This window comes from Eublepharis macularius, chromosome 10, assembly GCF_028583425.1.
Source record: "Eublepharis macularius isolate TG4126 chromosome 10, MPM_Emac_v1.0, whole genome shotgun sequence".
Classification (NCBI taxonomy): domain Eukaryota; kingdom Metazoa; phylum Chordata; class Lepidosauria; order Squamata; family Eublepharidae; genus Eublepharis; species Eublepharis macularius.
Genome location: NC_072799.1, coordinates 25,881,843 through 25,898,150, shown reverse-complemented (window position 1 = coordinate 25,898,150; position 16,308 = coordinate 25,881,843). Strand labels below are relative to the sequence as shown.

The 16,308-nt window shown below is 40.6% G+C and overlaps 1 protein-coding gene across 1 annotated transcript in view; it reads left to right on the top strand.

Moving 5' to 3' along the window:
- Positions 1-13,392, top strand: part of STPG2 (sperm tail PG-rich repeat containing 2) — a 306,478-nt gene extending 293,086 nt beyond the window's left edge. The window contains exons 13-14 of the mRNA XM_054990485.1: positions 12,672-12,820; positions 13,330-13,392. Of these exons, the coding sequence (XP_054846460.1) occupies positions 12,672-12,820; positions 13,330-13,342 (162 nt within the window). The 3' untranslated portion in view covers positions 13,343-13,392. The remainder of the gene's footprint in view (positions 1-12,671; positions 12,821-13,329) is intronic.
- The last annotated feature ends 2,916 nt before the right edge of the window (positions 13,393-16,308 follow it).

The following is a 16,308-nucleotide window of genomic DNA, read 5'->3' as shown; positions in this document are numbered from 1 at the left end:
AATGTTAATTTATTTTTTTCTGCTTTTCTGTTGATGATATATATGCTGATGGGAAAGAATATATCATTGTCTTTTAAACAGAAAAGTGTCATTACCTGAAACATTTCTGCTGGAGATTAAAACCTGCAGCAAATGACATGCACAGAAGAAAAAGTTAATGCCAGAATTAATGTAGACGATGAACTGCCTTTTTTGTATTTCAAAAACTGCTGACAGCTTGTAGATTCTTATCAGCACAGTTCGTTCAACCTTTAAATTGCCTCTCATGCTGTACACATCTCACATACTGTATGATCAGGAAAAATTACACCGAAGTTGTATGATAATGTTTTAGAGACAATATTATTTTATCCACTCCCTAATGCATTCATTGAACCCATTGAAATGCATATAATATAATAACATTATACTTCCATTCTCCCGGGGTTTGTCATCAACCATGGAAAGACTATATAAGCATGCTGGCAACCATTTATGTGTGAGAAGTAATTGAGGGATATGAATTACATTTTTAGTTTTGACTAAGCCTATTACTGTATTGTATGATAAAGGCTATACTGGAATTGGCTTATCTTTGGTGAAAACAGTATGTCATCGGAGACAATCTTTTCACTAGTTTCTCCTAGTTATTCCTTTATTTATGTAGGCTCACCCACATTTGGTCAAGTAAATTGGCTGATGCTTATGCATTTCGCCTAACTGAGAAAATTCTGAGATGAGTATATGTGAACATAGGAAGCTACTTTCAGCCATTTGGCAGCATCGTTCAATATTGTCTGTGTCTGTAGCTTGTTCTTTCTCCTTCTATCAAGAGGGCATTCATCAACCCCCTTCCCACTCTATTCTCCCAACAATCCTGTGACACAAGAGATGCTAAAAGAGTGACCCAAGGTCACTAGGGTTCACAATACTGCTTCAGTAAATGCCAGGAGACTTGGGGAGCAGTGCCTGGGGAGGATGGAGTTTGGGGAAGATGTTACATCACCTCTGGATAATGCTGTTTGCTGCCTCTCCTAGTCTCTATGGTGTTTACTGCGGACACTAGAGGAAATTTCTAAAGTGTCACTATTTGGAAGCAATTTTTTTCCTCCTGCACCTCAGTTCCTTGAGGGTTGGTAATTATCCACTCCTGGTGGATAAATGGGAAGCCTAAGGCTCATCCAGTGAAATTTATGATCAGATGAAGATTTGCACCCAGGTCTCCTGAGTTCCAGTCCAACATTCTAAACTAGTTTCCTTTACACTTGCCTAATTTGACTGGTTTTGGCAGCAGGCAGGCAAAAGCCTTTCCCCACACCTGCTACCCAATGCCTTTTCACCAAAGATTCCAAAGACTGACCACCAGATTGCATGCAAGCAATCATGTGCGGTACCACTGAGCCACAGCCCATTTAATTTATATAACATTTACTAGACATTTACTAAAACATGCGACCAGTCACACAAGACCAGATTCACAAGAAACATCAGGGAAGAGGAAGCAATTAAGGAAAAATGTCTGTCTGTAAGATTTACATCTTCTATATGTACTTGAATGTATTTAATAGAGCATACTTTTTGGGGGGGGGTAAGAATATCACAGATGCCATCATGCATTGCTTATAAATACTCATTACTAGAGATGGGCACAAACAAAAAAAAACCCCTCGAACCATGTGGTTCATAATTCGTCACGTTTCATGAACCATGAACCACGAACTTTCATGAACCTGCCCTAGTTCACGAACCAGCTCATTTTTGGTTCGTGAAAATGTCACTTCCTGGTCAGCAAATAACCACTTCCAGGTCAGCAGAAGGTCACTTCTGGGCCAGCAGAAGGTCTGCAGAAAGCCTAACCCCCGTTGCCTAGGAAACTGATTTATTGGCACGAGGCTGTCTGCAGTGACGAACCAAAAAATTAACCAAACAAACCATCCTAAAGTTCATGGCGGTTCGTCAGAAATGGGCTCTGATGAACTGCTGGTTTGCGAACCATGAACTGCCCTGGCTCATGACAAACTTTGGTTCGTATTTCGGTTTGTGCCCATCTACTCATTACTGGTTTTCCAGAGTGCCTGGACAATCGTGCTAAGCACAAATGCAAAGGTATACATCCTGAGTTTTGTATGAGACTGAATGATAAATGACTCTTAGAGAAGAACCTGCAGGCATTGGTTTGACTGATTTTATATGCTGATCAGAGTTTCCTGGTTTGGGGTGGGTGGGTGGCATTTTTAACCATCCAGCGTCAGCATTTCTTCTTTGTAATACAGTACCAACCCCTCCCCACCCAACTTTAGGTTGACACAGTTAAGAACCAGGCAACATCCTTAAACAAATGCAGAGCATCAAATTCAGAAGTGTTTTCTAACATTAGCATCTTAGCCAACCTGTTTCTACTTCCTAGCTTGGCAGAGAGCCACTCTTTTTATCACAGCAATAACATCAAACCTGGCATCTTATTTTGTTCTGTTTGGAATATTTGATTATGTGCAGTTTTAATATACAGGTGCTTTCAGGTCATTTGAATTGTAAATGAGAACTTGCATCCACTGCTTTCCTGTCCTCATCCTTGGAAGTAATAGTCACTGAAATCGGAGCTATTAGAAGGATTAGACCTACTTAACCAAATTAGTACATAGAGAACTCTGGTTTTTAGTATTTACAGATGAGAAAATTATTTACTAGATGTTTATTTTATGCAAATACTTTTGTCAAGCTGCCTAATGAGCTACAGCACTAAAATTAACCTAATTACATAATGTGATATCCACTGGAAATGCAGTGGGTTTCCCCCCCTCCAATATGTTGCATGATCCTCATAGATAGCTCATTATTATGGCTTGTTATGTCAGTGGATAGCAAGAATATTTCAGTTTGGAGGATGACAAATAGAAGGGGAAAGTGCATTAATCAAATAGTCATGGTCTGCAATAAATCCAACCTTTACTTTCAGTTTCAGCATTTTGATTTATAAAATATATCCATATTTTGTTGCTGATAATAGTGTTCTAAAGAAATACACATTCGGTGCTTGATTCAGATACTTGGATCCTATGGAGGATATCCCCAAACAGAAGAGGAAGAAATTCTCATTGATTCCTCCTCCCTTCCACCTCTGATTCTCCCCTCATACTGTTCCTGAAAGTCTCCTCCTCTTCCCCAGGAACAGCATTTTATGAAACATTTGGGGTTGTCCCCCCCCCCACCTAAAAATGGGTGGCAGGAGCTGCAGGAGGGAGACAAGTACTTAACTTTATGGGTGCACTTGCATCCACGACTGACGATATCTTTTCCACCATGATCCAGAAGTGATGGGTTGCACCAGCTCCAATTCAGTAAAAATTGGCCCAAAACATAGCATGGATGTCCCGACCTGCCTTGCCCTGCTTCCCCTCCATTTCCCCCTGCTGGTCAGGTAAGCAGTAACAGGTGGTGGATGCTGGAAGTAGGCAACTCTGGCTATAGCAGAGGAGAAATCTGGGGAAGGTCCCCCCCATTGTCAGAAAGTCTTTCAGTCAACTGACAGGTTCCATCTGTGGAATCTAAACCAGATCTTGTCCATTATTTCCCAGTCCAAATGGGACGTGGCATAATATGAATTCCCCCTTATCCCACACCGGCTCAAAGTGCCAAGGGGGTGGCAACGTATGACTTACCATTCGTGGCTGTCGTACGGCTGTGTTGGGTTGGGGAAAGCAATGGTGAACTACCCTGTAAAAACTTTACTGCGAGCCTCTGCAGATCTCTCTTGACGCGCTATAGGACAGAAAGGCCTGGAGGGGGACGATCTACGGAGTAGCCGAGGGTCGGACGCGACTGTGTGGCTTGGATCGGATTGGATAATATGAATTATAATGCACGTATGAAATAGATTAGAAGCTAAAATGACAAGACTAAAGCTTCCGTACTTTAGTCACATCATGAGAAGACAAGATTCTCTGGAAAAGCCAATAATGCTAGGAAAAGTGGGAGGCAGCAGGAAAAGAGGAAGACCTAAAACGAGATGACTTAACTCAATAAAAGAAGCCATGTCCTCCAGTTTGCAGGTTCTGAGCAAGTCTGTTAAAGATAGAATGTTTTGGAGGTCTTTCATTCATAGGGTCGCCAGAGGTCGGAGACGACTTGACAACACATAACACACACATATTAAATAGAATGATTGATAGGGTTCTGGAAGTCTAGTCTAGTCTCTGTCACAGGGTGCTCTTGACACACTCCAGCATTATATATGCTTCCCCATACTACTAATCTATGTAGCATTGTTATGGACGTCAGCATAGTAGCCATGTGACTGGAACCAGATGATGGGCATTCCCCATTCAATAATCTCATTCCAATTGTATGTCATGTTGGAAAAGTCCAGCAGTTGACCCATCCCATGTGACCTCAGTATTTGCGCACATATCACAACTACCATCACGAGGTGGCAGATTCTATCTGGCTATGTGTCAAGCAGATATCTCCGCCAGGTGGTGGGTCTCTGGGGGAATTATTTTTTTTAATCAAATGATACACCAAAATATTAGTTTATATTCATTTTATTACCAGAGAATGGCTTTCAAATGGCTGAGGGTATGTTTGAAAGGGGCCAAAGTCACTGGTAACTTCCATCAGGAAGCCTCTAGTGCAGTCATCCAGCACAAGGTAAACTACTGTGTACTCTGGGCACGTGTATGCAGAGTGTGCACTGATGAAGGAGCTGTGACTCACTTGTAGCGCACAGGTATTGCATGCAAAAGGTCTGAAGTTTAATCCCTAACTTTTCCAGTTAAGTCAAAAAGAGTCCAGTAGCACCTTTAAGATTAACCAATTTTATTGTAGCATAAGCTTTCGAGAATCAAGTTCTCTTCGTCAGATGTATTGATCCAAACCGGTCAAATACAGAAGAGGAGGGGAGATAGGGGAGAGAAGGAGACATATATCAGAAGGGGACAGGATGCAATTAGCGGGGAGGCAACCAAAACATTCCTTTGCTAGTAAATGTAAAAATCTCCTTTTGGTGTGGAGTCAGTTTGCCGTGTTAGTTTGCAGCAGTAAAAGCGTCCAATTCCTATGTAGTATAAGCCTTCGATAGCCACAGCTCTCCCTGCCAGATGCATCTGACAAAGAGAACTGTGGTCCCTGAAAGCCCACACCAGGCGTCACTGGGCTCCCCCAGACCACGCCTCTGTAAAGGAAATCTGTTACCTGTGATAATGTGATAACCATTCATAGTCTCTATTCAGTCCCAGCTTGACAGAGTCAAATTTGCATATGAATTCCAACTCAGCAGCCTCCCGTTGGATTTTGTTTTTGAAAGGTTTCTGTTGAACCACAGCGACCTTTAAGTCTTTGGTGGAATGTCCTGGTAGATTGAAGTGTTCTCCCACTGGTTTTTGGACGTTTCCATTTCTAATGTCAGATTTGTGTCCATTTATTCTTTTGCGTAGAGGTTGGCTGGTTTGTCCAATGTACAGAGCAGAAGGACATTGTTGGCACATGAGGGCATATATCAGATTGGAGGATGAGCAGCTGTAAGAGCCAGAGACGGTGTAGTTGATGCCATTGGGTCCTGTAATTGTATTCCCTGGGTAGATATAGGGGCAGAGCTGGCATCTGGGTCTGTTGCAGGGCCTGGTACCTGTGCTGGTGACTCTGCTGGCCGATTCATGATTGTAAGTGAGAAGTCGTTTAAGGTTGGGGGGCTGTCTGTAGGCAAGGAAAGGTCTTCCACCCAGGGCTTCTGAGAGAGAGGTATCATTTTCCAGGATGGGTTGTAGCTCACTGATGATACGTTGGATGGGTTTGAGCTGGGAGCTATAGGTGACAACCAGTGGTGTTCTGTTGTTAGTTCCTTTAGGTTTGTCCTGGAGCAGACTGTTTCTGGGTACTAGTCTGGCCCTGTTGATTTGTTTCTTCACTTCATTTGGTGGGTACTGTAGTCTCAAAAATGCTTGTTGTAAATCTCTTAAGTGTGAGTCTCGGTCGAGAGCATTGGAGCAGATACGGTTGTAACGTAAGGCTTGGCTGTAGACAATAGATCGAGTGGTATGTTTAGGGTGGTAGCTGGAGGCATGTAGATATGAGTATCGGTCTGTTGGTTTCCAGTATAAGGTGGTATTTATTTGCCCATTATGTAGTTGTACAGTGGTGTCCAGGAAGTGTACCTGTTGTGTAGAGTGGTCCAGGCTTAGGTTGATAGTAGGGTGAAAGTTATTGAAGTCCTGATGAAATCTCTCAAGGGCTTCCTTCCCATGGGTCCAAATGATGAAGATGTCATCCAGTTAAGGGATCTTTAAAAATAAACCTGGAAAAGACTCCAGATCTGAGAAGCTGCTATGCCACAGCCAATCCAAATAGATAGTACTGAACCACATGGTCCAGTGGTATAACTTAGTATTAATTAATTTTATGTGTTCAGACTTTCTGTGCCTGTCGAATTAATGTCCAAAAATGTTTGAGAGCAGATAATTCTAAATGTATGGCAGAAAAGTAAGCCCACCTCTCTCCCCAGCTATATGTATAGTGTAGCATATTTCCCTGATCTTTCCAGAGCATTGCATCTATAGATGTGCACAGGATAGCTGGCATTACTAATTTCATCTTGTGCAGATCAAGAAAGTAGCCTTCTGCCTCAGCCATTACTCATAAAATAGTGGATTAAACTGGCCAACTGGCCTTACATCAAACTGGTTTCATCCCCAAATCCCTTTGAGCAGTGGACCATCAAATAAAGTTCTAAAGAATCACAGAGGGCTACTTTCATAGAATGAAATATATACAGCAGAAATTCTTTATCATTTACAAAATGAGCCATTGCAAGAAAATAACCCAGAAATAAACTCGTGGACTACTAAATGCAGCCATCATTCAGTGCCAAACAAACAGACTGAAGCCTGTGGCAGCAGAGACATGCAAGGGCTGGCTGCATTTCCCTCCTTTGTGACTTGAGTGCTACTGACAGAACATTAATATGTATATGCTAAGTCTTTACCTCCTGTTTTAAATAACACTCAATGAAAAAAAAAGTATTTTAAAACAATTTTAAATTCAAATGCCAAACCCTGTTACCTTTTTGCATCTGCTAGAATTGCATTGCCTGAGGCTGTAATCTTGGAGAGGTTACAACTTGGATCCTTCTGAATTTTCATGAACTGCTTTTTGATTGGGTTCTGTTTAATAGGAATGAAGAATATGTTAGTGGGAAAAGAATCTTATTGTAGTAGTGCAGTGCATTGTGCGTGGGTGTTGCTGTTAGGGTCTTAGAAAGCTAGTAATCTTAATCATGTGACAAAATAAAAGAAATAAAATCCTTGTACAGAATTTAGTGGAGACTTTCTGTGCAAAGTTCAGTGGAGTGTTGTCTTGGGGGACAATTGTTTGTGTGAATATATATTCTATTTCAATCTCAGGTTCAGTATGTGTGCATTTCTTTGTATGACTGTCCTCAAGCTCCAAGACACTGAAAGAATAAAGCAGATAGCAAACATCTCAGTTCTTAAGATGTGTTGACTGGCTCTTCTCACAACTTTGGTTGGTGAAGAGCCATTTGAAGTTTATGTGGAGTTTTCACTGCCATTGTGTATTTTCTGCACAAAAGGAGCATATTTGTAGCAAGATCCTTGAGACTCAAAGAATGTAAATCAGGATCCATATTGGCAAAATAAACTGAAATTCTGTTAATAGCCTCATTATGGAATGGGTTTGCTGGGTGCCCTCCCAGCCCTCCCTGTTGCCACTCACCTGGTAGTTGAGAGGGATGGGAGGCAAAATGGTGCACATGCACTCTGTGGGGCCTCAATGACATCACTTCCAGTTTAAACTGGAAACTACGGTGTCTCCGTGGCAAAAACACTATATTTTGGGCCCACTGAAATGCTATAGCTTCCAGTTTAAACTGGGAGTGCTGGGAGTCCTGCAGAGTGTGCACACTCAAAGCAAGTGTGTGTGTGGGGGGGGGGGCAGGAACACTTTGTGCCACTTTTTGTGGGGGGCTGGCAACCCTGTTATGGAATGATATGATCAGCCAGAGGCTGATTCCATCATTTGATTCCATGCCTTTAAGTATGGTAGCATTTGACTTACAAACTCAGGCTCCCTCTTGATTCTACCTTAATATCGAAGCAAGAATATCATGCGTGCACCTCTCCCTCCTATGCTGATCTAGAAATATTGGAAGATCTCCAGTTATGTGCGAGGAGCCCAAGAGTAGTGATTGTATTGAAAGCCTCTGTGTAATGGACTGTTCCCATACAATGAAGATTTTGTTATTAGAGTTAGTAGGAGAGGAGCACATACGGCAGTTCCTCACATACTGTTAAGGTAACATCATTGCAATCTTAAGGACATACTCTAGGAAGTAAGTCCCACTGAAGTCCATAGGGCTTACTTTCAAATCAACGGTCATTGTATCAAGTTGCAAGCATGGTGTTGGGAAGTGCTGTCAAGTCACAGCTGACTTATGGCAACCTCTGCTAAATGGAAAAAAATAATTTAATACTACAAAATTGTTTAGTGCTGCAAAATGAAATTGGTTGCATTTGTGGTAGCATCCCCCCTCTCTGGTTTTGTAGATTTCATTTGTTGTAAGCACTTGCTCTGCTGTTTGCTTCATGTCATGATCCCATGCCTGGATTGATCTCTTCACTGTGGAAATGTACCTACTGACCCCAGCCTCAGATCTCTGGATCAGTGCTTCTGAGAGCTTTTTGCTGATGGTTATTGATTTCTCTGACACATGGGTTGCTTGCTGCCTAGATCTGTGCAGGCTGATCAACATGAATTCTGCCCTTGGGTTGGCCTTCTACTTAATCTATGCCCTCCCTCCTTGGCCTTGTACACAAATTACCATGGTTGCTTGCTAATCTCAGTATGTCCATCTTTAACTTTCAACTTAGGTTCCACATAAAGGCAAAACCTGCCTTCTATACTTCACTAGAACAGCTTATGTCCACATTTCAAAACTGTAGAGGGATGGCTTTCAAAAACATTCTACTTGTCTTCATAGATTTACCAGGTGACACATCTGCATGAATGTTTCAAATAGGCCAGCATGTATTTTTTGGGGAGGGGGGGAGCTTGTCTACCATAATCGATTATCGGAGGAAACCCTTATAAGCTCCTGAGGTATCCCAGGATTCCCTGGAACACTTTTTGAAAACCATAGCTATAAAGGAATGATTCTGTTTACTTTTGTAATGTAATCCCCAGTGTTGTACATACTTTATCCCCAAAATATTTATGTAGAAATCTATATTCCTTCTCTCAGTATACTTGATGCATCTAACCAATCAGTCATTAGAAATATCAATATCTTAAGATGTAACAATTAAAAACGAAGATACAATGTGCTTCTTCTACACTACAGATCACTAGAACAACAAGATTTGGGTCTAGTGGAACCCTAGAGACCAACAAGATTTTTCACATAAACGTTTCAAGAGTCCAAGCTCCCTTCTTCCAGAGTCAGAGCTTCAGAACGTTGACTCTCAAAAGCTTATACACAAAAATCTTGTTGATTTCTAGGGTGTGTTAGCCAAACTACCCTAAAGATGGGGAATTAATAACCAGCAGGCTATTATTAAGGGATCAAGACCAATGTATACCAGGGTCAGAAATTCTGGAGCCCATCCAATAAAAGAGGAGACGAATACTTCACTGAATCAAAGCTTTTACTTAACAATCTTAAGTATACACAGTACAAGAATCATGCACATATTCACTACAAGACTAGGAATTACAGATGGGAAAAATATAGAGACCAGGTTTATAACAGGGAAAGTTTGTGTTCTAGCTTGTGTTCTATGGAATCACAAACGACCCAGAATTGCATTTCATATACTTTGACAAAGTCCTCAAAATGAGGGCTTTAAATATCCAGACATTGGATCTTAGTATTTGTAGTATGATAGAAAGGTGGATTGAATGTGCATATAGCTCAATCTTTTGCAAGCAAATAAAACTGAGCTCTCTTCAAAATTCAAATTCCAATGGAATTATAAATATCTTCCTTATTTGGGAGCTAACATTCCAGCTAATTTGGACCACTTACTGAAAAACAATCATATACAAACAATTCAAGAGATAAAGAGATAAATAAACTAATCCTGACATGGGGTAAACAACAGCATAGCTGGTATTCCAGGTTTCACTTGATCAAATCTTTTTTACTTCCCAAAATTATTTTTTTATTTCGCACTATTCCTATATCGATACCACACAAAATGCTGAGACAATGGCAAAGAATTTTCAATTGTATTTTCACCACAACTCTGTGAGGGTGGTTAGGCTAAGAGATTCCAGGTCACCTAGTAAGGTTTTGTACCTGGGTCTCCACAGTTTGCAACTGGCAGATTGAGAGCAGAGCTACAATAGGCATCTGGTTCTATATGTGAGGAGATGATCTCTCCGATTTGTCTTCTGTGCTTGAAGTTACGGGTTTAAGGTGGAGTTAGGGACCAGAATTTAAACACCAAGAATTCATTTCAATAAACTGGGTTGGATCATGTAGGGTCTTCTTAAGGTTTTTTTTTTTAAATAACTTATTGATTATAGAAAGGAAACAATAACAATAAACATTAAATAACAAATACATGGAGTAATATAGTGGTTGTACAAGATTGCAGTTTACAAAGAAAAACATTTAAACAAGTGTTTGCTGTAACTTGTAGTTTGCATACTGCAAAGAAAAATTTACAGTATGCTGGTATAGATAGTTTAGTTCGCAGTACTAGACTTTCAATATATCTTCAAGTATATTAAAAACATTCAAAGTTCGAGTATCAGAATGTCCCAGAGCAGTTGTATACACAGACAGTAAGGAGGCCAGCCATACTCTCCACAGGAAACCAGGGCAGAGCAAATGAGGGTCTGACGAGGTCCAATCTGTCCTGGGGGCAGCTGGCGAATATCCCAGCCCGACACGCCACTAGCAAAGCAGAGTTTCGCCATGCGGGCTTTCTCAGGGGCTATGCTGTAACAAGTGAAACATTTTCAAGCTCAAAGGCATCACTGGTGTGGTCTGGTATCTACAGCAGCAATGTCTGTTGACTTCTGCTTTGCCAGCGCCACTTATTTGGCAGTGCTGGGGGCAGGCTACCCCCCCTGCCCCCCTCGATCTGGCCCTGGGTATACATGCACATATATTTTGGTCAACTGAACAAGTTGAATGAATAAGAAAGGTACAGGAGAGGAAGGTTAGCAGAGGTTATAAATCAATTCAGAAAACATTCACATGTCTCCGTGAGCATGCCTATTTCCTTTCAGATAATATGACTGGAATGCAGGGGGTGGGGGAGATCCAGGTTCCTTTGCTCAATTTGACTTTTGTTGTCTTAATAATGTATTGGCCAAAAATATGTACTTATGGCAAAATGAAAATTTGCCTTGTTTCAAACATGACTGTGTGGATGGATGTTCGTTTATCCCTCCCATAAACAATGAGATTTTTCCTTGGAAAACAAAACTGCTAGGTATAAATTGTCCTTTCGATCACACATTCAATAAAATCCTATTATTTACTCACCACTAGACATAGCCACGAACAGCATTACAAACAGAAAAAACTCATGAACAGCCCAATCTGCTGTTCACAAGCAAGCTGTTCAGGAGGCCTCATCCTAAATGAACAGGTGGTTGTTAAAAGCCTTGTTCATTGCCTTCGGCAGCTGTTCAACAATCCGGACAGTCTGGGGCCTGCTGCAATCAATCCCCTTGGCAACTGGAGGCAGGGAGGGACTGAACTCTGTCTGAACTCCTTCTGGCTTTCCTTCTGGCTTTAACCCTTCAAAGTACTTCCAGCAGAGAGTCCCGTTTTTGCCATTGTGAAGAGAAAATGAAAACAAAGGGAGAGACCCATGCATCATGCCTTTCCTAGAGTGCAATCTCTCTGAAACTTGAGGGGTCTTCAGAGGTCAGTGGTGACTAAACGGGGAGAGCCATGGATCATGCCTTTCCCAGGGTGCAATCTCTCTGAAACTGGGGGGGGGCGTCTTCAGAGGATAGTGACGACTATATCCCCTGCAAATTTGGTGGGTATTGGACATTGGGAAGATTCTCCTGGGTGCGAGAGGGACGGGGAGAATCTCCCCACCTCTCTCACACTGGGCAGACAGCCTGGCTGTGCGACTGCTCTCCCAGCCCTTTAAACTATCAGCGGGCAGTTGGCAGGAGGAATTCCCTGCCCCCATGAACAATGAACAACGAACATGTCCGGGAACAGTTCATGTTCGTCTATGTTCGTTGTTCATGGATAGCACTGGTCGAACAGGGTGTTTGGGGTTTTTTTTCCGTTCATGCCCATGTCTACTCACCACTCCTTGAAGAACTGAAAACGTAAGTAGTGGGCAGGCACTACATAGTAATCGCAAATGGGTATCTTTGGAAGAAAAAATAATCAAGGTGCATGGTCTATTTATTTACAGGTATGAAATTTATTTGTTATAATTATGTAATAGCAAGAGCACAGATAGGGTTTGCTTCATAGCAATCGTACCCCCTTTGGGGATCTAATATTGAAACCTTCAGAATTTCTCCTACAAACTTCTCTGAAATTGTATATTGCTAAGGGGGAAAATCCATCTTGTGGTTAAGAGAATTTTGTGGTTAAGAAAAGTATATATTTTCCCAATAAAACTCATTTTTGTATTTCATTGTTGATTCATGCAAGATAGATCTCTAATAAATACATAATATGATATTTATTTTTACAGCTGAGTCCACTCTTTAGAGATACTGTGCTGAAGAGAACATACAACTCCACACTGAATAACCCAGTTGCAATTCAAATAGAGGAGAGTTACAAACCCCAAATAGACAGAGAAGACCTTCTCTGTGTGTCTCAGGAAGTGATCTTAAGAGAGTGAGTATAGCTACTTAACTAGTCAGCTACCATCCTACAATTTTCCTAATAAATACTAGTCTGCTAATCTGATGAAAATCCACCAATGTACTTTGCTGTGATTATCTGTGGTCCAGATTAAGCAAACAATTTTCCTGTAAAGAGCATATGTTCTAAGAAATGAAAACTGTGCATAAATTCATCATAGATTGAAGACTTGTCCATAACTTTCATCCTTCAACTTACACCCTTTGCTTAAACTTTTCTAATGCAGGCTCTGAACTCGACTTTATATGACATGGTCGTTTTGGGTGGGCAGGCACAGGCAAGCTTCATTATTATGAGAATTGCATTCGGGAGCATCTGCAAAGGGCTTTTTAATGAATTAGATGTTCTATCTGATTCCCTCAGCATATAGGCATCAATCAGGTCTTCAATTTTAATACCTCCCTACTAGAGGGTCTATGGGAATGCTGTTCCTTTTTCTTTTACATTAAGCACTACACCTCTCTTTTCTCCCCCTTTCCCAGCAAGGAAAAATGATGCAGTACCTGACATGTGGTAACGAGTGAGCCCATCTGAATGCTATCTTTTGAGGAAAGGACTACAGGTTGATGAGGTCCTCCACCAACTGTTCAAATTAATGCCGTGATTTATAACACCCAAATATATAAATAATGTGGTTCTGTAAGATGCAACGTTGCTGTTATTTCAGGATTTCTCCTCTTAGTATTGGATCTCATTCATTGTTTTCCTGTAGTTTGCTGATATTTTGGTTTGAACATCTACAATAGATAACAGCTAGATCCTCCTCCACCACTTTTTTTCATGTTTTGCAAGATAATGTCACCTGTTCTGGATGTAGAAGTACAAAGTTTTGGATAAGAGATGAAAACAAGGATGTTCTCATGATATGTAGTAAAAGCAGTGCCTTTACTGAAACATGAGTAACCAGCCAGAGCAAACGGTAAACAAAATAGCTTTCATAATAACATTGTAGACATCTCTACATTTATATCGATTGAACAAATAACCACAAGAACCTAAACAGGCGCATGAGACTGTTGCTATAATCTTGTCTGTAAAAAGTGCATCATAGTCTGTCCGTTACCATTAATATGACTGGGTTCTCCATCTTCCTTTTTTGATCCACTTGTAAGCATTTTTTAAATTCATCAAAGACTTCAACCGCTAAGTTGCTTATGGTGTAGCTTTCTGCAAATGGAAAAAGACATGAAAAACACATGCATAATATATTTCTTATACATCCTTAAGTTTAAATCAAGTATTTAAGGAGATGGAAGAGGAAGAAGATTTCCAGTATCTTCTGCACCGCTGGAAACACATTAGGTTGTATTTACTCGTATCCTCACCAGGTATGAATCTTTGGCTACAATTATGGCATTCGATACTTTTGTCTGCAAGCACTGACACTTATAATTTCTTAAAATATAGACAGACAAAGAAATAGTGCCCTTGGGGATGTTCAACATTCTCCCTCTCACCTTGCTGTTTATTATAATTTTATTTCTGATATATTGAAAGTCTGCGGAACAACAGATTTGGATACAGCAATTTATAGCAACTAGAAACCAAGGAACTGTGTAAAAAAATTGCCATCACAAATTAAGGAAAGAACAATTTCTAATCAAAGTAGATATTATTAGACTGTCTCAGTAGGAGGCAGCTTTACATGTTTTATATATACTAGTTTATATAACCCCAGCTGGTTGACTTCAGCCCAGACTTGGTCATTTCCAAATCACCATACAAATCCTCCCATTGCTGTGAAGCAGTGCAATAGCCAATCCATATTTTTACATTGAAAGTGGAAATAGATTTGTCTGAAGGAACTTTGGGGGTATCTGCCAAGGTTAATAGAGTAAAAGGTGAAGACTTGACACAGAACACAGCACTAAACCCTTCTCACCACATCACAAATTTTCCCACTTCCGCAGTATTACTCCCACTCTGGTTCTTTCCAGTTCTGTATTTAGCTCTCAACAAAAGTGGCATAGTGAAAAGCTGTGCGAGACACTTATCAAAACAGTATTCAGGGGGGACTGGACCTTCCTCTAGCTTTATTTAATGATGACTTAAAGCCCAATATTGAAACAGGCTGTTGATGGACATCAGAACTAAGATAATTAAAGAAGAACTTAAAACTGGGAAAAATGCACAATTCGTACTCTCAAGTGTCGGCTCAAATCCAGTTTTATGTGGGTGGTATATGTATGCAAACTGCTGGCCTTCGCAAAACATTGGAAGCTAACTACCAATTAAAAAGCATTCTGTAATATATCACTGCTATATTCAGCAATAAAGTGTCTTAAAGTCACTGTAACTATTGATAACTTCTTTTATCACACCCTAATAAAGACTGTGCAGGGCTACTGCATCATGTCCTATTATGGACTCATTCTATGCAATATTAGCCATGTGGTATACACTGAGCAACATGATTCATGACTGCTTTCATTCAACTCACACATTTAAAAATGGAAACAAAAATCTACAGCTGTCCTGCTAGTTTAAGCATGAAAGATTTAAGAAAAGCAACATTTTCTCTTGATCTGCTAAAGCAAAAAGAGCGCATTTTAGAGCTGCAAAAAGAGGGAGAAAATAAACCCAAATCCAATAAAAGTAATACTTTTTGAACTGCCCCCATTTTCTAAACCAACAATGGACATGATCTGTCAGGAACGTATACTGCACAAACAGCAAAGAAACAAATAGAACTTGTGCAAACCTACATTTGTGCTTTTCTTCTAAAAACCAGACAATAAACTGGTCCCCAACTCCCGTTTCTCTTGTCCAGGTTGTCTCTGTCCTTGACCCAAGAGAACATCATTTAGCCAACAGCTAGAATACGATGAAATCTCTATACGCCCCCTCTCATGAATGGGAGGCACGGTGATAATAAAATCTGCAGCAAGAAAGATTGTGACACTGCTAAGTAGAGCGACAGGGAACAGTGCCAACACCCCATTTATTTCAATAATACTTGGTGTCGTTGCATAAAATGGTAGGAAAGTTAACTACTGTGCATAATTAGCAGCTAATTTTAAACCGTCCACAACTCAATTATTTAACTTCTTCTGAACTTAGCCTGCATCTTGAAAACTGACACATTGGTTATATTCATCATGCACATTCCAGAGTTATAATTCTGAATTACGGCCAGTAGCACATCACAGCATTTACTGCACCAACAAGCATTTTTCTAAAGTCCAGGCTTGGCCTTGCTTATAATAGCAAGCCAGCCCTTTTTATCTGAGCCATATATTTGAGCAATGAAAGTGACTTTTGGAGACTGTTTGCTGTACAAGGATTAATTTGTAAAACCTTTGGATCACCTTATTTTGGTGACCGGTAGGTACGAAACCATAACAATTCAGCACTGAATTTTCCATCTTCAGTACAGGCGTGTTCAAAAATACTAAATGTTGGCCCCTCGATAGAATTGCTGCCAACTGATGAAATCATGTTGAGAAACGTAATAAGTGACT